Raw genomic sequence first — 24,224 nt, 5'->3', positions numbered from 1 at the left:
AAAATTTATAATTTAATTTTTGATATTATTATTATTAATAAGTTAATTTTTATATTTTTAAAAATTTATTAAAATATTTTTATATTTTTTATAAATAAAATAATCATTTCATATTTTTTATTAAAAAATAAAAAAAAAATTAAAATTCAATTTCAATTTCAAATAAAATGTTTTATTTAGTTTTGCTATTATTATTATTACTCATTTATCAATAATCTAGTGAAAATAAAATAAATATATTTAAAATATATTAACCAATCATAATGCGAAACATCTGTAAAAAAATCTCCTTCACAAACAACCGTTCCTTAACTACCCCCATCCACTCCCTCTTCTTCCTTCTATACTAACACTCACCTGCCACTGCCCTGTTCTGTTCATGTCTCGTCCCTGTCCATGTCCACCTGGACTATCTCCTCTCCCTCCCTCCGAGCTCCATCCCTAACCCTAACAACCACCGCCAATGTCACCGCACGCAGCCCCCTTCGAATCTCCACTCCCCAAATTCTCACTTTCTTCCAACTTTTTCCCCAAAATTATCCTCAATTTACACCTTACTAGCTTTCCCTCCAAACACCAAAGGCTCGCCCTTTCTTCCAAAACTCTCTGTTCTCGATCCTCCATCCCACCTGATCCCCCTAAAACCGTAAACCCAATCTCCCTTCTCCGCGCAATTCCCGACTGGGCTGACCGCGTAAAAGAGCGAGGAATGCAGCAGAATCGCTCTCTTTACACCCACCAGAAATGGGTCGAACACAGAAGTTCCCTTCGCCACATCCGCCACTTACTCTCTAGTCTGCAATCGCGGGTTATTTTATCTTTAATTCCTCCGGTTCTTGCCTTCACTTCAGTGGCTGCTATTATAGCTATCTATAATTCTTCGGTGGAGATGCAATTATTGCCGGGGTTTTTCCCTCTTTTGAGGGCTTCTTCTCTGCCTTATCAGTTGACAGCTCCGGCATTGGCGCTGTTGCTGGTGTTTAGGACGGAGGCTTCTTATTCCAGATTTGAAGAGGGGAGGAAAGCCTGGACTAAGGTGATTTCGGGTGCAAATGATTTCGCCAGGCAGGTGATTGCTACGGTTGACAGTTCCAGGGATGCTGCCCTTAAAAATGCTCTTTTGCATTATATTATGGCCTTTCCAGTGGCACTTAAGGTCAGCTTCTCTTTTCCAGAGTACAGGGCTAGTTCTTCAGTAGTTTAACTGCTAATAATAAATGTTCTTCTGAACAAACAGGAACAATTTAACGTCGGGAGAATCTATAAGTATATGGTTAAAATTATGACTTGTTAAGATATTTGCAAAGAAATGAATTTGAATGATGGTCCTGTAATTATATAGATGCATCAAACTTTGAATCAGTATTGAAAGTTCAACATGGGAATGAGAACTTGTAGGCAGACCTCTTTGTTTGAGAAATAATGAGTCAGATTCTCTGAAATAGTTGTCTCTTGTGACATTGCTAAATGCTAATTGATTAAGTCCGTGCAGTAGTTCAATGACAGAGGTTTTTATTTGCAGTGCCATGTGATGTATGGTTCAGATATTGTCCGAGACCTCAGGAATTTGCTTGAAGTAGATGATCTGGCAGTAGTCCTCAATTCAAGACATCGGCCTCGCTGCATTATTGAGTTCATTTCCCAGTGTCTTCAATTGCTCAACTTAGAGGAATCAAAGAAAATTCAGCTGGTATTTTCCTTGCCAGGTTAATTAATTGTTTAAAGCTTTTTCGTTCTGATTGTTGGGGTTTCCATACTTTATCCCATATCTTTCTCAGCCCTATTTTATGTTAGTTCCAAATTCCTGGATTGTTATTTGGAAATTTTGAAAATAATGTCAGGTCAAATTTAGTGGGTTCTTGATTTTTTACTTTGCGAAAGTAGGAACACAAGTATAACTCAAATAATAAAATGAAAGCTGGTGAACCTTCTGTAGCAATTACCAATAAAATAATCTTCCAGCAACACCTTCATCATGGTGCAGGAGTCAAAGATCTCATGTTTGCAGGAAGGAATTGGTGTCTGTGAACAGCTCATGGGAATTCCCATTCCACTCTCGTACACCCGCTTGACATCAAGATTTCTGGTCCTTTGGCATCTCACTCTTCCAATAATACTCTGGGATGATTGCCACTGGATTGTGGTCCCTGCGACCTTCATCAGTGCTGCTTCCTTATTTTGCATAGAAGAAGTAAGTTTGTTTTTTTTTTTTTTTCCTTTTTTCCCTCTTTGCTATTGTCTACATTAACTGTTCTTCATATGCTTGCCCTTTATTACTTTTGACTCTTCATTATTTTTTTCTTTTGGCACCCTTTGTTTCCATAGGTTGGTGTTCTGATCGAGGAACCATTTCCAATGTTAGCCCTTGATGAGCTTTGCGGTCAAGTTCGCAGTAATGTTCAGGAAGCAATTGGAGCTGAAAAGGCCATCCAAACTCAACTGATCGCAAAAAGAAAGAACCACCCCTGTGAGCGCTCAACAAATGGTTGGCCCAACTCATAGGCTCCTAAATCTTAAAAGCCTGATCCAAGAACTATTGCCGGTAAACTACTGAGATTTTGTGGAGCTTGCAGTCCTCTCATTTAAGCCTCACAACATAGCTGAGGTGAAGCATTCAAATATACACAGAAGGCATTTTCCCCGGAGAATATTTTGTGTGTACAGAGCAATATCACTGTGAATGTGCTGTGGCGTATATAGAAGGAATCTCCAACAGTATTTGCATGCAATGAGGACAGTGGTGCACTGCAACGGGGTATATATTGTCAGTCTCCCAGTTGCAGGTGATGATAATTCCAGTGAAATATGGTTGCAGATTCATGTTGAAGTGTAAATTATACTATGATACATGTTTGTGAATTCGTATACAGATCTTATGAATAATGTTAAAATAATTAAGTTTTCATATGATGCAAAACTAAAAATATCTTTCACCATATGGTATATCAAGTATTAACGGAATGGATATAATTGTTAGAATGTATAACTTGTAATTTCTTCTTAGTTGGGCCAGTGTGGGCTTAGCTTATTTTGGTCCTGGGGTCTGCTGGAGTTGTTATAAATCAAAACTCATCTTCCAATATATCAGTTTGACTTTTTAGTTTGAAAACTCAAAGCGGTTAATGTTTTTTTGAGCTTGCTCTTACAATTAGACATCCGAACAAATTATTAGTCTAGCTAGAATGAACAAGTCAGTCTAATAAAAAGGAAAAATACAAAACACCAGCTAATATTGTATTAGTTAAAGTTTTTGAAACTCTGTTTTATATTCATCCTCCTCTATCTTTCACATTAACTACCAATTTATGTAGGGTTTTGATACAGGTCATCATATGCTACATAGAAATTAATGTAAATGGAATATTAAATGAACTCAAAAGACCACAAACTTATCCTCTTGACGTTAAAATAGTCGCTATTCGTCAGTACTTCTCTATATAAAGTCCTATGCCAATACATCTCCTTCACACAAAAACATCACAAAACAATACTACAGAACTAAAGAGGAAGCAAAAAACATGAAGAAGCAAGTTTGCTCCAGCATCCTTCTCCTTGGCCTTCTCTTTCTTGTCATAAGCATTGCAGAATCTCAGACCTGCAAGCCTAGCGGCAAGATAAGAGGTAAAAAGCCTCCTCCAGGACAATGCAACCAAGAAAACGACTCGGATTGTTGTGTAGATGGCAAGCTCTACACAACTTACAAATGTTCACCACCAGTAAGCAGCCACACAAAAGCAAAGCTAACAGTGAATAGTTTTGAACCCGGAGGTGATGGGGGTGCACCATCTGAGTGTGATAATAAATACCATTCGGACAAAGAGCTGGTGGTAGCACTTTCTACAGGATGGTTTAACAACAAGAGTAGGTGCTTGAACTATATTACTATCTATGGAAATGGGAAAAGCGTCAAGGCCAAAGTAGTTGATGAATGTGACTCTACCATGGGATGTGATTCTGATCATGATTATCAACCTCCTTGCCCTAACAATATTGTGGATGCCTCCAAGGCAGTTTGGAATGCATTGGGAGTCTCTGACCCTGACGATGTGGGAGAAATGGACATCTACTGGACCGATGCTTGAGCAGTTGGCTTTGAGGGAGAGGGATCCCTATATACATACACCTCTGATGTAATTCTGTTTCTCATGTAATAATTTCTTGTTTATCGATCGATACATATACTTTGTATTTGGACCAGTGCATTACTGTGTAAAGCTTTATATATGAAGAACCAATTAGAAATATATGTTATATTCTCTTGTTTTATTCTTGTTACGAATTCCAAAAACACACAGATTAAAAATTTCAAAATAGACGTCTATCGTCACCATTTTTGCCTTTCAGATGTCATCGTGCTGCAATTATTCATCAAACATACGCAGGTAAAGGAAGTCAGGTATAGAACCTCAATGTACTCCACCGGCAGTGATGCTTGAAACAGGTTACTGCTTTAATGTGCATGGTTTCGTTGAGGGAATTTTCTAAATTCTCATGGCGCCTCAGAGCCTCATGCATAGACTGTTTCACGGGCTTTTTGCAAAATTAGGGGTGGGATAAAACTTATTTGTGCATTTAGGGTTGGAGATAAATTATTTGCGGATTTGGGGTTGGACTGCTACGTGGCAGTCAAAAAGAAAACTTACCACCTGTTTAACAGGCGCCAGGGCCTAGCGCCATTTAAAATGGCGCCAGGCATTATTTTTTTTTTTTAAGAATGGCCTGGCGCCACCTAGAGTGGCGCCAGGCCATTCTTTTCCTTTTTTTTTATTTTTTTTTTATAAAATTATAAAATAATATTATTATATAATTAAAAATTACTCATATTATTTAATAATAATATTATATATTATTTAAAATATTATAATTATATTAATTAATTAATATATGAGTGTATAAATATTTAAAATTATAAAAATTAAATTTATTTTTATTAGACTGCTATTATGCAGTCGTACAGAATAATATTAATATCCTAATATTTTAGAGAATTATGAAATATACCATTTTAAGTGGCGCAAGACCATTATTTATTTTATTTATTTTTTATTTATTAAAATATTATAATTATATTAATTAATTAATATATGAGTGTATAAATATTTAAAATTATAAAAATTAAATTTATTTTTATTGAATTGCTATTATCCAGTCGTACATAATAATATTAATATCCTAATATTTTAGAGAGTTATGAAATATATTATTATATAATTTGATAACTGCCGGACTTTTCTCACTCTAAGGGAAATTAAACCCGAAAAAGTGAAATAGGTCTAAGGTCTCAGAAACCCACTTTATTTAGCCGGTCCAGCATATTCGGTCCTGATCCAGACACGGGACAGATTGAGTTGCCTGCGAGTCTGGATCCAGCACGAGGAGTCCAGCCTTGTGATGTGAATTGAAGAAGGATAGCAAACCTAGTCAATTCGCAGCTCTGCTCGCATGCGCGCTGAAGAAATTAAATAACCGTCTGACGTGAAAAGAGTCTTGACATTTCCGTACTAACGATCTAAGTAGTTTCGATTGTAATTAAATAATATTAGATATTTTTATAATAATAATTTTTTTTATAATTTTAATATATTAATATTGAATAAATTTTATTATTAATTTTTAAATAAAAAATTACTGTAATTTATAATTTCATAATTATAAAATTAATATTATACTGCGATTAGATATATAAAAACAATTCGATTGTAATTAGATATATAAAAATAATTTAATAATGTTATATATATTTATTTAATGATAAAATTTTTTATTATTTTAATAAATTAATACAATAATATTATTATTAAATAATATCAGTAATTTTTTAATTATATAATAATATTATTTTATAATTTTATAAAAAAAAAAATAAAAATAAAGAATGGACTGGCGCCACTCTAAGTGGCGCCAGGCCATTCTTAAAAAAAAAAAAAAAAAAAAATGCCTGGCGCCATTTAAAATGGCGCCAGGCTCTGGCGCCGGTTAAACAAGCGGCAGGTTTTCTTTTCGGCTGCCACCTGGCAGTCCAATCCTAAATCCGTAAATAATTTATTTTCAACCCTAAATCCACAAATAAGTTTTCTCCGGCCCCTAATTTTGCAAAAAGCCCCTGTTTCACATTAAGAAATACTGTTCATTCAGAAGCATTAACACCATTTATGACGAACTGAAAGAACCATTTAGTTTTCCTTTTTGCTTACAAAATTGCACTGGACATAATACAAGATCCAAAAGTTCAATTAATTTGTTCAAGTGCTTCAATTCTCTTCTTCTTTGCTTTGTTTTTCATGTCGCCTATGTTTCAACTGTTCAAGCAGGAGGCTTGTTAGCCCAGCGGAGAAATAAGAGGAACAAATCCTCCCCCAGGGTAATGCAGCACAGATCGAATGGCTCCGCAATCTGTAGTAAGATATTAATCAAAAGAGAAAGCTTTGTTAAGAATAGGAAACATAAAATGCTGAGTGGTGTTAGCTGTTAATGGTTAGTATAGGACTGATATTTTTTTTTGTTTGGAATAATTGGCTCCGACTAGGGATTCAAAATGGGAACTTGTCCCTCGTGGAGACAACTTCAGTATCAATGGACTTGTACAAGCATTCAAAATAAGGCACAAGAGAGAACGTATTTCAAGAAAACAAAAATCTCGGCTACAGTTTTTTTTTTTAACACGAGTGCTAAAAACAAAGGGAAAATGTCTTCATGTTTCTGAAAATTTTGAAAATATAATATTAAAGCAGCATGAAACCACAAATGTGGAAAAGGTCAGAGTTGGTAGTTCAGGACCTTTCAGGGCATTATGCTACTGTATCTCTTTATAAGCAAAGGAATAAAGTGAGCAGGAAACAAATCTTTTTAATGACTACCAGGCCTTGGATACTTATGTTATGGCCGAGTTGTGTGGGAAAAGCCAAGTCTTAACTCTATTAAGTCCCAATATATAGGTATCCTTCGCAATATAAAACTTAGAACTCGCTCGGACGGTCTGGATAGAGATCGGGCCTACATGTAGAAGGTTTAACTCAATTGACTTGATAGACCTGCGAGACAATATACCCAAGATATTTAGGATCGTATTGATGCCGGATGAAATTAAATGACCGTCTGATTATAGTAAAGGACATAGTACGTTCTTACATACCGCCTGTGAATTAGATGAGAGAAGTGGTTTTGTATATCACTTCATAAAGAATACAGAGGTATAAATACACAGTTGAGTCCCTATATCTTAGGAATTATAAAATACAAATATACTTTAAATATACACATCTAACTAACATTATCTTTGTTTGTTATTATCTCCAATACCCCCTCGCAAGCTAAGAATCTCTGTCAAGAATTCGCAGCTTGTTTTTGTGTTGCAAGAATCTGGTTGAACTCAATGGTTTTGTGAAAATATCAGCCAACTGATCTAGTGAAGAAATATAGTGAACACTTATATGACCCTCTTTAACTTGCTCACGAACAAAATGGAAGTCTACCTCAATGTGCTTTGTTCGTGCTTTAAAACAAGGGTTTATTGCAAGATAAGAGGCTCCTATATTATCACACCAAACTACAGTTGGGTTGCGTAGTGGCTGTTTCAATTCTGTAAGCAGTGACCGGATCCAAATTAATTCAGCAACTGTATTGGCGACTGAACGATATTCAGCCTCTGTCGAAGACCTTGCAACGGTTGGTTGCTTCTTAGCTGACCATGAAATTAAGTTTGGTCCCAAATAAATTGCAAAACCACCTGTTGAACGACGATCAATAGCATTCCATGCCCAGTCAGCATCACAGAATGCTTGTAAAGTAGCTGCAGGTGATGGTGTAACAAACAACCCATGTCGAATGGTACCTTTGACATACCGAAGGACTCTTTTACAGGCTGCCCAATGTATTGTGGTAGGGGCAGATAAAAATTGACATAGCTTATTCACTGCAAACGCAAGATCTGGCCGCGTTAAACAAGCGTATTGTAATGCACCCACAGTCTTTCGATACAAAGTTGGATTGTCCATAGGCTCACCATCACTGATATGTAACTGACAAGAAGGAGCCATAGGTGTCTTAACAGCAGTCGCGTGATCCATTGTCGTCTCTTTGAGCAAATCTTGAAGATATTTCTGTTGAGAAAGCAAGATTCCTTTCGGAAGATGAAGTACCTCAATACCCAAAAAATAATGCAGCCGTCCTAGATCACGGAGTTTAAATTCAGTAGAGAGCTGTTTGAGACAAGTAGTAATTGCAACTGAACTATTCCCAGTAATAACTATGTCATCCACATAGAGAAGAATATAGAGAACTACTGCATCACTCTTGTAAATAAAAAGAGAGGAATCCGTGTGAGAACCTTCAAACCCAATACTGACTAAATAAGCACTCAGCCGTTGGAACCAAGCTCGCGGAGCTTGTTTTAACCCATATATAGATTTGTTGAGCTTACAAACATAGGATGGACATCTAGGATCTGTAAATCCAGGTGGCTGCGACATGTACACAGTCTCTTCCAAATAACCATGGAGAAACGCATTAGATATGTCAAGCTGTCGCATTTCCCATTTATGTGAAACAGCAAGTGAAAGAATAATACGAATAGTTTGCGATTTAATTACCGGACTAAAAGTAGCTTCATAATCAATCCCCTCGACTTGATTATAACCCTTCGCTACTAATCGCGCTTTACATCGTTCAATAGTACCATCCGGATTGCGTTTCACTTTGAAGACCCACTTGTTGCCAACAATATTTGTATGTAAAGGCTTTGGAACCAACGTCCAAGTTTGATGTTGAAGTAAAGCTGAAATTTCCTTACTCATAGCCTCTCGCCAAATTGGTATTTTAATAGCTTTGGAGTAACAAGAAGGTTATGTAATTGATTCCTGTAAAATATCCACCTTTGTTTGTAAACCAAAAAATTTCTTCTTCTTTGGATTCGGTCGTAACAGCATTGGATGAGTACGAATTGGAGGAGCAGAAGTAGCAGATGGGAGAGCAACTTGTAGTGGTTCTGCGGATTCAATTTCTGCAGCTGCTGTCTGTTCAATAATAGAAGGTTCAGAGTGATGCGGGACTGAAAGTGATATATCAGTAGCAGAATCGGTAACAGCTGGGGCTGTATGGTCATCACTAGAAGGAGCAGAAACAAGTGTTGGAGATGATGATTGTGGAGAAAAAGAAGGAGCTGCAGCAGTACATGTAAGCCACGGCATTGAATGTTCAGATGGAGGTTTTCCCAAAAGAGAATCAGCAACATTATCACATTCTTTATAAAGAAACCGAGATTCATCCACACGAACATGTCGGCTAAGATATATCTTTTGATCTGTAGGATTAAAACATATATACCCAAGATGATGATTAGAATAGCCAAGAAAAACACAGGCAGCACTTCTATATGAGAATTTATTCCGATTGAAAGGACGAAGTAAAGGATACATTGTGCATCCAAAAACCCGTAAGAAATTATAATCTGGTGATGTGCCGAATAATTTCTCATAAGGTGAAGACTGTTGGAGTACAGGAGAAGGAAGTCGATTCACCAAATAAGCAGCAGTAGTTACTCCAAAATTCCAAAACCGCCTGGGAACAGAAGAATGAGCTAGCATAGTTAAACAAGTATCCACAACATGTCTAATTTTCCTTTCGACAGTTCCATTTTGCTGATGGGTGTGTGGACATGTAATTCGATGATGTATACCATGTTCTTTGAGATAGGTATGAACAGCTCTAAATTCCCCACCCCAGTCTGATTGAAAATTCAGTATTTTTGCATGAAACTGCCGTTCCACTGCTTTATGAAAATTAACAAATACCGAACACACATCACTTTTCCTCTTAAGTGGAAATAACCAACAGAAGCGAGAAAAATCATCAACAAATATTGCAAAATAGCGATCACCAGTAAAAGATAATTCGGGAGCAGGACCCCAAACATCACCATGAATTAATTCCAAAGGTTTGTTTGAAACAGAACCAGTAAGAGACAAATGAATGCTTTCCTAAACAGCAGGCTTCACAAAGACTATGCTGTTGTTTTATTGACGAACTAGACAAATTAAACGTGGAAATAACAAATGACACTGTTGTTTGTTGAGGATGACCAAGGCGTGAGTGCCAATCTGGAGTGGTACTGCGAGCAGAATAGAAAGCTTGCTTTCGTGATTCATGTGAAGGCAAAACAAGCTTGTACACACCATCCTCAGCCGGCCCTTGAAACAACACTTGTTTACTTGGCTTGTGCTTCACAACAAATCCATCAGAATCAAATTCAAATGAACAAGCATTATCTTTGGCAAATCGATAAACAGACAAAAGTTGATGTTGCAGAGATGGCACATGAAGAATATTATTGAGTTTAATATGTGCAGTGGAAGTGGGAACAAGGCGTTTTCCAACATGTGCAATAGATAAGCCAAAACCATTACCTATGGTAACTTTGTCAGTTCCTTTGTATTTATCAGTAATATCCAAAGCTGACAAGTCTGGTGTCATATGGTGAGAGGCACCAGTGTCGGCAAACCAATTCTGTGAATCAGAAGAATCTGAAACATTAGCAATATTAGCAGTAATCTGATTGGAATCCTGATCGTACCGTTTTCGACACCACTTGGCCTGATGGTTGTTGAGACCACAAATTTGACAGGGATTAGGGTACCATCGTTTGGAACTCTTTGAATTAGTTCCAGAATGCGCCCCAGAATTGCGATTATTACTGCCACGTTGATAATTCTTACTGCCAGAGTGAGACCCAGAATTGTTTTGTCTTGCAAAATTAGCAAGAATAGGAGAAGCCCGATTGGAATTTTGAATCAAAATCTCATGCGACATCAACTGACTAGACAACTCGGAAAAAGTTATTTGTGTTTTACTAGCAGACAGTGTAGCAATAACAGGATGATATTCAGAGGGCAATAAACGAAAAATAGTAGCATTAAACTCATCTGTGGAGATGGGTGTCCCTGCAGCAGCTAGCGCATCTGAAATCACCTTAGCTTCGCGCAAAAATTTAGCAACCGATTTATCACCAAAGGACAGATTCTGCAAGGCGATATGGAGCTGAACCCGTACGGCACTATTGCTAGTTCCAAACGCATCTGAAAGAGATACCCAAGCGTCACGAGCATTCTCAATTCCAGTGACATAGGGCATAACCTCCTCAGTTAATGACGAACAAATCCAACTGAGGAGAAGTTGATCTTCTTGAACCCATTTGATATACTCCGGATTTGGAGAAGGTAGATTTGTTGTTGAATCGGTAATAATAGGAAGAGGGGCTGGTGTTCCATCAATATGCTGATTGAGATTATAGCATTTGATGATAGGTAGGAACTGGGTTTTCCAGGCTAAATAGTTTGTCTCTTTCAATTTTAATGAGAAAGAGAGTTGAGCATGAGGTGGTGTGGTGAATAAATTTGATGTTTGAATAGGAAGAATGGGTGATGTAAGAGATGAAAGAGAAGGAGATACAGGAAGAACTGGAATGTTTGTTTCAGAAATTTGAGGAGAGGTACTCATCGTGGCTCTGATACCATGTGAATTAGATGAGAGAAGTGGTTTTGTATATCACTTCATAAAGAATACAGAGGTATAAATACACAGTTGAGTCCCTATATCTTAGGAATTACAAAATACAAATATACTTTAAATATACACATCTAACTAACATTATCTTTGTTTGTTATTATCTCCAATACCGCCCATTGTCACTGTTACACGGGATGGCGGTTATACGTCACCAAAGACAAAAGGGAAAAGGAATAAAGAAAATAAAGGAGGGATAAATCAAACTAAGTTCATCAAAATACATCTTAGAGTCTACTCTTTTTGAATATGAGAACATCACTTTTCAATTCTGTCTTTGAAGCCCCAGTGAAATGGAGTACCCGGAAAGCTCAACTAAAATATCTGTGTTCTGTCCCCTTGAGTTCAGAAAACTTTTACTAAAGACAACCCTCCATTGTAATGCTCTGATGTGAGATCCTGGGATGTGGATTATCTACATTTAGGCTTTTTGTAACACTCTCCAAAATCACAAAAATAAAATTTTCTAAATTCCATTTTAAATTTTTATTAAAAAGTAGAGAGCTAAATATGGATGTTATTAAAAATACGTCATATTCGAGCTACTCCCACTTAAACATTAAAATTTAACCCTTTACGTTCGTTATTGCTTGTATGTTCCTATACATACCTTATGAATATAATATTAAATAATATGTTATCATATAACATAAACTGAAAATTGTTTCTTTTCTTATTCTAATAAAAAAGTTATATCATTTGTAAATGGTGGTTTTTCAGAAAGTATTTATTTTTTAACCATAATACCAAATAGCTTCTTCCTCTTAGTTTAATGAAAATGGAAAAATATAAAATACCAGCCAATGTAGTTGAAGTTTTTAAAAATTCTGTTTTGTCTTCATCCTCCTATTAACTACAAATTTTATGCAAGTTTTTGATACTGATCATCACATGCTACGTAGAAATTAACGTAAATGGAATGTTAAATGAACTCAAAAGACCACAAACTTGTCCTTTTGACGTTAAATAATTGCTATTTTTCACTACTTCTCCTCTATATAAAGTCCTGTGTCAATACATCTTCTTCACACCAAACCATCACAAAACAATACAATAGAGATAAAGAGGAAAACAAAAACAATGAAGAGACAAGTTTGCTCCAGCATCCTTCTCCTTGGCATTCTCTTTCTTGTCATAAGCATTGCAGAATCCCAGACCTGCAAGCCTAGCGGCAAGATAAGAGGTAGAAAGCCTCCTCCAGGACAATGCAACCAAGAAAACGACTCAGATTGCTGTGTAGACGGCAAGCTTTACACAACTTACAAATGTTCACCACCAGTGAGCAGCCATACAAAAGCAAAGCTAACAGTGAATAGTTTTGAACCTGGTGGTGATGGGGGTGCACCATCTGAGTGTGATAATAAATACCATTCAGACAAAGAGTTGGTGGTAGCACTTTCTACAGGATGGTTTAACAACAAGAGTAGGTGCTTGAACTATATTACTATCTACGGAAATGGGAAAAGCGTCAAGGCCAAAGTAGTTGATGAATGTGATTCTACCATGGGATGTGATTCTGATCATGATTATCAACCTCCTTGCCCTAACAATATAGTGGATGCCTCCAAAGCAGTTTGGAATGCATTGGGAGTCTCTGACCCTGATGATGTGGGAGAAATGGACATCTACTGGACTGATGCTTGAGCAGTTGGCTTTGAGGGAGAGGGATCCCAATATACATAAACCTCTGATCGATGTATTTTCTGTTTCTCATGTAATAGTTTCTTGTTTACAGATCCATACATGTATTTTATATTTGCACCATATTAATGCATTACTGTGTAAATTTTATACGTAAAGAATCAAATATAATATTAAAGCATGATGAAACCAAAAATGTCTTCCGGCTTCTGTAAAATTTACAAAAACTAATATTAAAGCATCAGCATGAAACCACAAATGAAGGAAAGATCAAACTTGTTAGATCAGGAGTTGAGGGCATTATGCTACTGTTTCTCTTTGTTAGCAAAGGATTAAGGCAAGCAGGAAATAGATCTTTCTCGATCTGTTGTTGAAGCTCCTAGTGAAATGGAGTATCTGGTAACCTCGACATAGGCTCTGCTCGTAAACTAATGTGCCGTTTCCATGGATTCAGTAAACTTGCATTAAAGATAACCCTCCAGTATAATGCTCTGATGTGAAATGCCGAGCTGTTAATTTTTTACTTGTAGCCTTTTCTAGACACTCTTCAAAGCAACAAAAGAAGTCTCGCTACTATAACGGCAATATTTTCCAAAGCCTTCAATTGCTCAAGTTAGAGGAATCAAAGAAATTCAGCTGTCAGGTTAATTTACTGTTTAAAGCTTTTTCATTCTGATTCTTTATCCCATAGCTTTCTTTCTCAGCCCTGTTTTCTGTTAATTCCAGACTATTGGAAAAAATTATATTTTTTTTCCTGTTTAATAGTCAATCCAAACAATATGAACTAAATCAAATTTCTTTTCTTTTTAATTTCTCTTTATTTCACCTCCATAATTAAGCATCCAAACAAGAGATTAGTCTACCTAGAGTTAGGCTAATGAAAATGGAAAAATACAAAACACAAGCATTGTTATTAGTTGAAGTTTTTAAATCTGTTTCGTCTTCATCGATCCTCGTATATTATATGATACTGCTCATAATCAACTACATAGAAGTTAACGTAAATGGATTATTACATGAATTGGGAACATCACGAACCTGTCACCTTCACGAACCAACCAGAAATATATGTTATATTTTCCTATTTGATTCTTGTTACAATTCCAAAATCAAACCGTTACAATTTTCAAAATAAACAATTAATCTTATTTCCATTAAGTTAGCTCAATAAAGAATTAAGTGCTCCGTAGATATTTATATCGATACACAAGAACTGATTTTTCATCTTTACCTAAGGGATAAGAGTGCAAATATGGGTTCAAACTAAATGTGGAAAAATCAATCAAAATTACCAGAAGGGGTTTGATTAATCTTCTATTTTATTATAGAAAATGATGGTTCTCACATAGATGTGTGTCATACAGAGTCATCAAATAGCAGAGGACTTGGGTCCAGCAATGCCAATTTGAGGAGTTCTGGATTGCCAGCTAATATAGCCATGTCTGTCTCGTCTAAGGTCACCCAAGCTTCTATTCCATCACCTAGCCTTGTATCAACCAAAATGATAATATTCATAAAAACTGAAGCTGTCAAGCCAATACTGCTAACCCACACAGGCTTTCCCCACCCAAAATCAGCACCATAATAACCAAAGTGACTCCAACTTGAAAATCCAAAGCAATCTACTTCATCTCCTGAACCCATTTCAGCTACTGTCTTGAAGAACTCGGACATCACAGATTTCCCTTCCTCTCCTTTGATTTGCCTGAAAAACTGAGCATCAATTCTTGATACTGCTTTCTTCACCTCGCTTACCAAGTTACTGAATTCTGGCTTGGACTCTGCTGCGTATTTAGCAGCTGCTAACCACAGGAGGTTTCCTAAGGAATTCTCTGTAAAGAAAGATGGTTCCATTGTTCTACGCAGATTCACAAGATGGGTTAGCAAAGAAGGCCTCTGAAATCCATGCAATTCTGCAGAAGCAGCTATCATAGCCTTCCACAGGAAAGCTGAGACCACCTCAATCCGCGTGGGACATTTCACTCCTGAGCTCGTTGCTTCAGCTTTCAACTTGGCTATTGCTGAGGAATCAAACACAAATCGTCTTGTGATACAACTGCCCTTTCTAACGAAGGAACCCCACATGGGAGATGATGAGTCTTTAAACCACAACTCATCATTTGCAGGGAAAAGAGAAGCAGAAAGAAAATTAGGATATATTGGTTGATTGCAGCCCCTGGCAGCGGAAGTCCACCCCTTGATAAAGGTCTCAAGTGCAGCACCATCTATGATCTTGTGAGAAATGCATATGCTAATGGCAATACCACCGCAACTGAAGATATTTGCTTGAATACACACCACATAAGATCCTGGTGCTAATTCCTTAAAAGAGAATTCACATGGAAGGAGCTTATTATGTATTAACAGGAGATCAGGTTGAGTTAGGAATTCATGGAGGCTACAGCTCACTCTAGCTTCTGCAAAACAGGCACCTTCATCATTGCAATTGATGGAAAGTTCATCTTTGATCTTTCCAGCAAGAGGATAAAACCAAGTTAAGGTCTGTGATAGAGATGATTTGAGCAGGCTTAATCTGCTGGGGACCTTGAGATGAGTTGAGTTCTTTTTCATGGGATAGAAGAGGATGAGTGGAGCATATGAAGATGGCAGAAGCTGATCTAGAAGGGAAAATTTGAAGATCCTTTGGTGAGTTGGTGTTGGAGAAGATGGTTTAACATTTTCTTTGGAAATTATTTGCACTTCCATTTCCATTTTCATTGCTTGCTTTCCTTGAAGCTAATGCCTTCAATTTGAATAAATATTTATGTAATGGAGCAGGTCGATACAAACTAAGCGGTGTCTTCATCCTTATCCTATACCTATCACATTTTATGTATGGTTTTAATAATGGTCATCATATGCTACGTAGAAATTAACGTTAATGTAATGTTGAATGAACTGAAAAGACCACAAACTTGTCCTCTTGACGTCAAATAATTCCTATTTTTCAGTACTTCCTCTCTATATAAAGTCGTATGCCAATACATCTCCTTCACACAAAACCATCACCAACAATACTACAGAACTAAAGAGGAAAACAAAAACATGAAGAAGCAAGTTTGCTACAGCATCCTTCTCCTTGGCCTTCTCTTTCTTGTCATAAGCATTGCAGAATCTCAGACCTGCAAGCCTAGCGGCAAGATAAGAGGTAGAAAGCCTCCTCCAGGACAATGCAACCAAGAAAATGACTCGGATTGTTGTGGAGACGGCAAGCTCTACACAACTTACAAATGCTCACCACCAGTGAGCAGCCATACAAAAGCAAAGCTAACAGTGAATAGTTTTGAACCTGGTGGTGATGGGGGTGCACCATCTGAGTGTGATAATAAATACCATTCAGACAAAGAGCTGGTGGTAGCACTTTCTACAGGATGGTTTAACAACAAGAGTAGGTGCTTGAACTATATTACTATCTATGGAAACGGGAAAAGCGTCAAGGCCAAAGTAGTTGATGAATGTGATTCTACCATGGGATGTGATTCTGATCATGATTATCAACCTCCTTGCCCTAACAATATAGTGGATGCCTCCAAAGCAGTTTGGCATGCATTGGGAGTCTCTGACTCTGATGATGTGGGAGAAATGAACATCTACTGGACTGATGCTTGAGCTGCTGACCTTGAGGGAAAGAGATCCCTATATATACTTCTGATGTAATTCTGTTTCTCGTGTAATATTTTCTTGTTCATCGATCGATATAAGTACTTTGTATTTGGACCACTGCATTACTGTGTAAAACTTTATATATAAAGAACCAATGAGATATATATGTTATATTCTCCTGTTTCATTCACGTTACGAATTCCAGAAGCAGACAATAATTAAAATTTTCAAAATACTCGTCTATTGTCACCATTTTTGCCTTGCATTGCAGGTGTCTTAAGTGCTTCAATTATTCATCAAACATATACAGGTAAAGGAAGTCAGGAACAGAACCTCATTGTACAACAAAGGTAGTGATGCCTGAAACAGGGTTACTGCTTAAATGTGCATGGTTTCGTTGGAGGAATTTCCTAAATTTTCATGGTGGCTCAGGGCCTCAGGCATAGACTATTTGACATCAAGGAATATAATGTTCATTCAGAAGCAACAACACCATGTATGACAAGCTAAAAGAACCATTCAGGTTTTCTTTTTTGTAGCTTCTTCATACAACCTCCAAAGCTATCAAATCCAACCTAACAATTGAAAATAGTCATAGTCCAGTTAATTGTTCAAGTTATCTTCTTCTTTGCTTTGTTTTGCATGTCGCCTATTTTTCAACTGTTCATGCAGCGGCTTGTTAGGCCACCGAAGAAATAAGAGAAATGGTAATGCAGCACAGAGAATGGCTTCCTATGCTGATTAGATCGCCGGTCTCTGCACTCTATAGTAAAATATTGTTGTGATGCCTAGCTTGACTTAGTCCCATGGTTAAATGCATATAGTTAACAGACTTATTTACGTGCTCTCTTAATTTTCTACTAAATAATAATAATAATAATAATAAAATTAAGATATTATACTAAAAATGTTTTCGACGTAAACAAGATAACAATAATAATAATAATAATAATAATAATAATAATAATAATTTTGTATAGTGAATACCTAATTAAAAGGTAAAAGGGATACATGCTTTAATTTACATATATTTTTATACTCTTTCACTCTTATTATTAGTTTTGATATGGCTAAATAATTTAATATATATACACACGTATTCTTTCCCTACTTGATTTGTTAATTAATCTAAATCTTAAATCTCAATTTTCGTACGTAGAAGGAATCTCCAACAATATTTGCATGCAATGGGTTATATACCGTCTGTCTCCTAGTCCCAGGTGATGATAGTTGTAGAGGAATATGGTCACAAATCCACATTGAATTATAAATTATGCTACTCTACAAACATAAACATAAACTAAAAAGACGTTTTTTTCTTATTCTAATAAAAATATCTGTGATTGTATGTTACATCATGCATTAACAAATGGTTATCTTTGTTGAAATGTATAACGTGTAATTTCTTCTTGGAAAATTATGGGCTTAACATTTTTTAGTCATGGAGTTGTTTTTAAGAAAAACATAAATGTAAATATACTAAAAATATGTTTTAAGTTAAATTTTGACATTTTAAAACACAATTCAAAATGGAGGTTTTTTCTTTTAAGAAAAGAAATTATGTTTCAATCATAATACCAAATAGGCTCTTGCTGTTAATCTAGCTAGAGTGATCTCAAAGTCTAAAGAAAATGGAAAAATACAAAACACCAGCCAACGTTGCATTTGTTGAAGCTTTTAAAACTCTGTTTTGTCTTCATCCTCCCATTAACTACAAATTTATGTAAGGTTTTGATACTGGTCATCATATGCTACGTAGATAACTGAAAAGACCGCAAACTTGTCCTCTTGACGTTAAAATAATGCTATTTTTCAGTATTTCCTCTCTATATAAAGTCCTATGCCAATACATCTCCTTCACACTAAACCATCACCAAACAATACAGCAGAGCTAAAGAGGAAAACAAAAACATGAAGAAGCAAGTTCTTTCCAGCATTCTTCTCCTTGGCCTTCTCTTTCTTGTCATAAGCATTGCAGAATCTCAGACCTGCAAGCCTAGCGGCAAGATAAGAGGTAGAAAGCCTCCTCCAGGACAATGCAACCAAGAAAACGACTCGGATTGTTGTGTAGACGGCAAGCTCTACACAACTTACAAATGTTCACCACCAGTGAGCAGCCATACAAAAGCAAAGCTAACAGTGAATAGTTTTGAACCTGGTGGTGATGGGGGTGCACCATCTGAGTGTGATAATAAATACCATTCAGACAAAGAGCTGGTGGTAGCACTTTCTACAGGATGGTTTAACAACAAGAGTAGGTGCTTGAACTATATTACTATCTATGGAAATGGGAATAGCGTCAAGGCCAAAGTAGTTGATGAATGTGACTCTACCATGGGATGTGATTCTGATCATGATTATCAACCTCCTTGCCCTAACAATATTGTGGATGCCTCCAAAGCAGTTTGGAATGCATTGGGAATCTCTGACCCTGATGATGTGGGAGAAATGGACATCTACTGGACTGATGCTTGAGCAGTTGGCCTTGAGGGAGAGGGATCCCTATATACATACACCTCTGATGTAATTCTGTTTCTCATGTAATAGTTTCTTGTTTATAGATCTATACATGTATTTTATATTTGCACCACACAAATGCATTACTGTGTAAACTTTCACATATAAAGAACCAAAAATAATATTGCATGAAACCAAAATGTCTCCAGGCTTCTGAAAATTTACAATATAATATTAAAGCATCATGAAACCACAAATGAACAAAAGTTCAAAGTTGTTGGATCAGGAGTTCAGGACCTTTCAGGGCATTATGCTACTGTTTCTCTTTGTAAGCAAAGGAATAAGATAAGCATGAAATAAACCTTTCCAATTCTGTTTTGAAGCTCCTAGTGAAAAAAGGAATACCTGGTAAGCTTGACATATGCTCTGCTTGAAAATTTGTGTGATGTCTCCATGGGTTCAGACAACTAGCACTAAAAATAGCCCTCCAGTATAATGCTCTGATGTGAGATCCTGGGCTGTAGATTGTTTACTTTTAGCCTTTTCTGAACACTCTTCAAAGCCACAAAGGAACTCTTGCTATTACTTTCATCCCACAATGGCAATACTTCCACCATGACCTTTTGCAACATATTATGTTCAATACAATTGCTGAGAAGCCCTTCAAGCTCATCAAAACTTCCCCGCAAGTCCAGCAAAACACTGTACAGACCCCGACGCTTGCAATATTCCAAAATTTCATTCAAATGTATCCCATCCAATACCACAGTTTCAATTCCTTTTTGTGCCGTTACTGGTTCAACAGTTGTCTCTTTGTCTGTAAATATAATAAGTTTAGATGCTGCTTCTTCCCCTACAGAAGGGATTTGGATTGGAGAAGAATGAGAAACTGCAGTTATAACACAAAGGGGTTGATTGGCACCAGGTTCTTGTGATGTAGGAACTAAATACTTGTCTATAAAGGAGCTGGATACTATAATTGCATCATATTCCTGTAACAATTTCGAGTAGTATCCACCAAACTCAGTGGCTCCTTCCCCAAGTTGGTTTAAAAGGTGGCCATTGACAGAGAGGGAGTATCTACACGTTAGGCAGATGCCTCAAGTTAAGTACTTCAACTATATATTAGCTAAGAACAAAGTTAATATCAAAGAAGGTCCTCAAAGAAAATAAGCAAAAATTTGAAAGACCTATTCAAGCAACTAAAAATACTGTCCTTCATATTGGTTATTAAGGTTGTTGATTTGCTTAAAACTATCAAAGGGAATATAAGGACACCTGAGGGTAACAAAAGGTTTTCCCGTCAGCATTTGATGGATGTAGGCCTCATTCAGCTTCTTGCACAATTCTTCTTCTACACCAGCAATTACATCAATGCCTGCACGTCTCAGTTTATCCACCCCACTTGAAGCCACAATTGGATTTGGATCAACCATTCCAATTACCACCTTCTTAACTTTGGCTTTAATGAGGGCTTCAGTGCATGGTGGAGTTCTCCCATAGTGATTACATGGCTCTAAACTCACATAAGCTGTTGCATTCTCAGCTAAGTCTCCAGCATCTCTCAGAGCAAATACCTGAACAAATTATCTGACAACATTTCATCAAGAAAAGACACTGTTTTGAAAAGTAGACATCATATCTACAAAATAGGAAAGATGCATTTGAGTTGCATAAGTGAGCAATTCACAGGTAGGATATACTATAAAAATTAGAAAACCCTTTCTTCATTTTCAAGCATAACAAAAACCGATTCTACGTTTGCTAAATGAATGCTAAAAACATTTCAAAGTGAACAAGATCAGTTATTCAAATTAGGCAGAAATTACCAATTCCAGAGCTTCTATGAAACCAAAAGAACAAATTTCTTCTGAACATAACCAGACTTCTTCTAGGGTGCGATGGAAAACAAACTCAATACTCAATGTATTTAGACCCGGCCACTATCAATTGAACAGCAGAAAACCAAATTTATAGAAACGACACACTCAGTCATGTGAACGAGACAAAAGATCATAACAATCATCATAATTTACGGCAACAGGAATGTGGAGACAAAAGGGAAGGAAATGAGTGGTTACCTCAGCATGAGGCTGACCAGCTTTTGGGTGGAACCCTTCACCAACAATTTTTCCATCTTTGACAATGACGCATCCCACCATAGGATTAGGGCTTGTACACCCAATTGCTTTCCTTGCCAGTTCGACACACCTCCTCACATAAAACCCATCGTCTCTACCTTCATCCCTAGCATCATTTGTCGACACTCCACAACTGACCATAACCAATCCACCATATCTTCTCAAACCACCAAATGGTGTGGATACTCTTTTGACAGAACTGCAAAACCCAAATTTGGAACATAATTTGAACCCAGGAATTGAAAGACGATGCACCGGCGCAAAAGATGAGTTCATATGACAATGTGATAAACTAAGCAGCCCGAGTGCTCGATTTGAGAGTGAGAGATCTTGAATTTGCATCTTATTTGGAGTATAGAAAGATGAGGAAGTGAAATCTTGAGCAGTTTTTTTTCACTTCTGGCGTCTAGGCGTGGTAGGCCTCTGAATAACTCGTTTTGATTGGAGGAGGAAGAAAAGGAAAAAACAAAGGGATAAAAAAATGTCTGAGCCCGGGTTCGAACCGGGGACCTCTAGTGTGTGAGACTAGCGTGATAACCAACTACACCACCCAGACGAGTTCACTTCAGTTGGCGTCTACGCATGCCCCCAACGATTTATTGAAGAAAGAAGAAGAATGTAGGCCATGAAGAATTGATTGGAGGAAGAGGAAGAAGAAAATTAGGGATAAAAAATGTCTGAGCCCGGGTTCGAACCGGGGACCTCTAGTGTGTGAGACTAGCGTGATAACCAACTACACCACCCAGACGAGTTCACTTCGGTTGATGTCTACGCATGCCCCTCACTTGATTCCAGGAAGAAGAATGTAGGTCCTGAAGAACTGATTGTAGGAAGAAGAAAGAAAAAAAAAGGGATAAAATGTCTGAGCCCGGGTTCGAACCGGGGACCTCTAGTGTGTGAGACTAGCGTGATAACCAACTACACCACCCAGACGATCCCTTTGTTGTGACGACATGATGTGAAAATTAAACTTGCTCTCTGATATCTTGACGTATTTCTTCATTCTTCTAAGTATACCGAGTCGAGCGTGCTCATGCGTGCGACCAAGGATGAAAGGAAGCTGCTCTGATGATATCATTTGAAAAGGTACTGCTTAAGCTGCAAATTTCCTCTACTCGAATTAAGAAATCAGATCATTGCAGACAAATACACATAAAGGTACTACTAAAGCCAACAGCAGTTTCGATGGCAATTGCTTATAGGTTATAATTTATATGCAAAAATAGAATTCCACAATAATTTATAAGCAAAAATAGAAGTGTATACCGAAAAGAAAAATTTACACCAAATACAGTGATCAATATATGTTGAGTGTAGAAAATTACTGACAAAGCATGTATCAGGGAACCTTGACATAAAATAAGTGAGATAAATATTTTACTTTATAAAATGCTTATTTAAATTCGATCTATTATAAATTGAGAAATTTTTAATACATAAATAGATGTGTTCCACTAAAAAAATTAATTGAATTGATTCACATGTTATCAATACATTTGTATTTATAATGTTTAAATAGATCCACTACAATTTTATATTTTGAGCTAATAATAATTCGTTCTAAGTAAATTTTTCAATGACTTCGACATTATTTAGCTTTAAAATTACCTCTCCAAATGAAGGTCGAATGTTGAGGGTTCACACAATTTGAAAATAAATTACCGATTGCGATAGACGGATGACTAAACTTGATTTATGCAATTGAATGTTAAAAAAGAAATAAAAAAAAAGTACTTTTAGTTTTCACGTATCCAATCTTTTATTTGACGGCAATCAGTTGAACAACCAAGCAAATAACCTGCACAATGTTGCTTTTCAAATTCAAAAATCGATTTATCTCCCAATCTAATGGGGAAAAAGTGCATGAACTATTAAGACATCCCAAACGCTGCGCTAAATCTCAATTTAATGCTGGAGATGACCTTCCAATGCAGCACCAAAATTCAACGGGATTTTAGTGCGGCGCTACAATATCACTCTAAATATAGCGTCACCACAGCAATACCATTTTTATTTTTATTTTTTTTTCTTTAAATTTATAATATAATCCCAAATTTATATATATTTTCAATTAAATCTATATTTTTTTCACTTTCATAATTTATTATATTTTTAATTTATTTTATATTTTTATAATTATTAAAATTTAATTTAAATTAATTTATTTATAATATATTATATAAATCATCATTTTGCATATCGTAATGCATATTTTGAACTTCATAATATATTAATAGAGCATTTGTGAGAGCAATATACGAATTCAAATGATTATTTAAATTAGTTTGTATTTTTTTATTGATAATTTAATATGTATGAATCTATTTTATTTTTAATTTGCTAATTAATGTTTAATTAATGTATATTTATAATTAATGTTTAAGTAATTTTTTTATAATTAATATTTAATCAATGCATTTTTATAATTAATATATTTTTATTTATTTATAATATAATTAAATATTTAAATATTGGATGAAAATTGAAAATATATAAATATTTGGGGTGAATATATAAAATTATATGGATTTTTAAAGAAAAATATATAAATAAAATTAAAGTAAAATAAATAATATAATATTAAGAAGAAAGAAAAATATAAATAAAATTTTCGTTTGTTTTGTTGTTAAAAATGACATAGTTCGTTTGTTTTGTTGTTAAAAATGACATAGAAGGTTGGCGATAATATTGTGCTATTTTAATATTTTGTATTAATATAATGAAAAAAATGGTATTTAGACGTGGAGATGCCTAATAAAACCTCTTCCAAAACTGGAGAGAAGAATAGGAAAGGAGAATTTAAGTACCTTAGGAGGGGATTAACTC

At 36.0% G+C, this 24,224-nt stretch overlaps 7 protein-coding genes and 3 non-coding genes across 10 annotated transcripts; 5 read left to right on the top strand and 5 right to left on the bottom strand.

Annotated features, from left to right (window-relative positions):
* The first annotated feature begins 314 nt into the window (after positions 1–314).
* On the top strand, positions 315–2,905 carry LOC110614391 (UPF0187 protein At3g61320, chloroplastic). The gene is made up of 4 exons (XM_021755912.2): positions 315–1,156; positions 1,523–1,690; positions 1,985–2,191; positions 2,326–2,905. The coding sequence occupies exons 1-4, from the start codon at positions 464–466 to the stop codon at positions 2,500–2,502; spliced, it is 1,245 nt and encodes a 414-aa protein (XP_021611604.1). The 5' UTR covers positions 315–463; the 3' UTR covers positions 2,503–2,905.
* Positions 2,906–3,054: 149 nt separating this feature from the next.
* On the top strand, positions 3,055–4,244 carry LOC110614272 (kiwellin-1). Its single transcript, XM_021755773.2, has one exon. It carries the CDS (start codon positions 3,519–3,521, stop codon positions 4,080–4,082), a length of 564 nt encoding a protein of 187 aa, XP_021611465.1. The 5' UTR covers positions 3,055–3,518; the 3' UTR covers positions 4,083–4,244.
* An 8,346-nt stretch (positions 4,245–12,590) lies between these two features.
* LOC110614309 (kiwellin-1) lies at positions 12,591–13,412 on the top strand. Its single transcript, XM_021755816.2, has one exon. It carries the CDS (start codon positions 12,637–12,639, stop codon positions 13,198–13,200), a length of 564 nt encoding a protein of 187 aa, XP_021611508.1. The 5' UTR covers positions 12,591–12,636; the 3' UTR covers positions 13,201–13,412.
* Positions 13,413–14,498: 1,086 nt separating this feature from the next.
* On the bottom strand, positions 14,499–16,077 carry LOC110616301 (stemmadenine O-acetyltransferase). The gene has a single exon (XM_021758685.2). The coding sequence runs from the start codon at positions 15,913–15,915 to the stop codon at positions 14,554–14,556; it is 1,362 nt and encodes a 453-aa protein (XP_021614377.1). The 5' UTR covers positions 15,916–16,077; the 3' UTR covers positions 14,499–14,553.
* A 165-nt stretch (positions 16,078–16,242) lies between these two features.
* On the top strand, positions 16,243–16,975 carry LOC110616355 (kiwellin-1). Its single transcript, XM_021758751.2, has one exon. It carries the CDS (start codon positions 16,243–16,245, stop codon positions 16,804–16,806), a length of 564 nt encoding a protein of 187 aa, XP_021614443.1. The 3' UTR covers positions 16,807–16,975.
* A 1,690-nt stretch (positions 16,976–18,665) lies between these two features.
* On the top strand, positions 18,666–19,388 carry LOC110616083 (kiwellin-1). Its single transcript, XM_021758398.2, has one exon. It carries the CDS (start codon positions 18,712–18,714, stop codon positions 19,273–19,275), a length of 564 nt encoding a protein of 187 aa, XP_021614090.1. The 5' UTR covers positions 18,666–18,711; the 3' UTR covers positions 19,276–19,388.
* Positions 19,389–19,422: 34 nt separating this feature from the next.
* On the bottom strand, positions 19,423–21,883 carry LOC110616082 (riboflavin biosynthesis protein PYRD, chloroplastic). Its single transcript, XM_021758396.2, has 3 exons — positions 21,339–21,883; positions 20,536–20,834; positions 19,423–20,337 (listed from the first exon to the last, which is right to left on the bottom strand). Exons 1-3 carry the CDS (start codon positions 21,738–21,740, stop codon positions 19,731–19,733), a joined length of 1,308 nt encoding a protein of 435 aa, XP_021614088.1. The 5' UTR covers positions 21,741–21,883; the 3' UTR covers positions 19,423–19,730.
* On the bottom strand, positions 21,881–21,954 carry TRNAV-CAC. Its single transcript has one exon. It is a non-coding gene; the product is annotated as a tRNA-Val (tRNA).
* Positions 21,955–22,072: 118 nt separating this feature from the next.
* On the bottom strand, positions 22,073–22,146 carry TRNAV-CAC. The gene has a single exon. It is a non-coding gene; the product is annotated as a tRNA-Val (tRNA).
* Positions 22,147–22,257: 111 nt separating this feature from the next.
* TRNAV-CAC lies at positions 22,258–22,331 on the bottom strand. The gene has a single exon. It is a non-coding gene; the product is annotated as a tRNA-Val (tRNA).
* Positions 22,332–24,224: the final 1,893 nt, after the last annotated feature.

This window comes from Manihot esculenta, chromosome 5 (genome assembly GCF_001659605.2).
Source record: "Manihot esculenta cultivar AM560-2 chromosome 5, M.esculenta_v8, whole genome shotgun sequence".
NCBI lineage: Eukaryota > Viridiplantae > Streptophyta > Magnoliopsida > Malpighiales > Euphorbiaceae > Manihot > Manihot esculenta.
The sequence above is the reverse complement of the archived record's forward strand: the minus strand, read 5'-3'. Positions and strand labels throughout refer to the sequence as shown.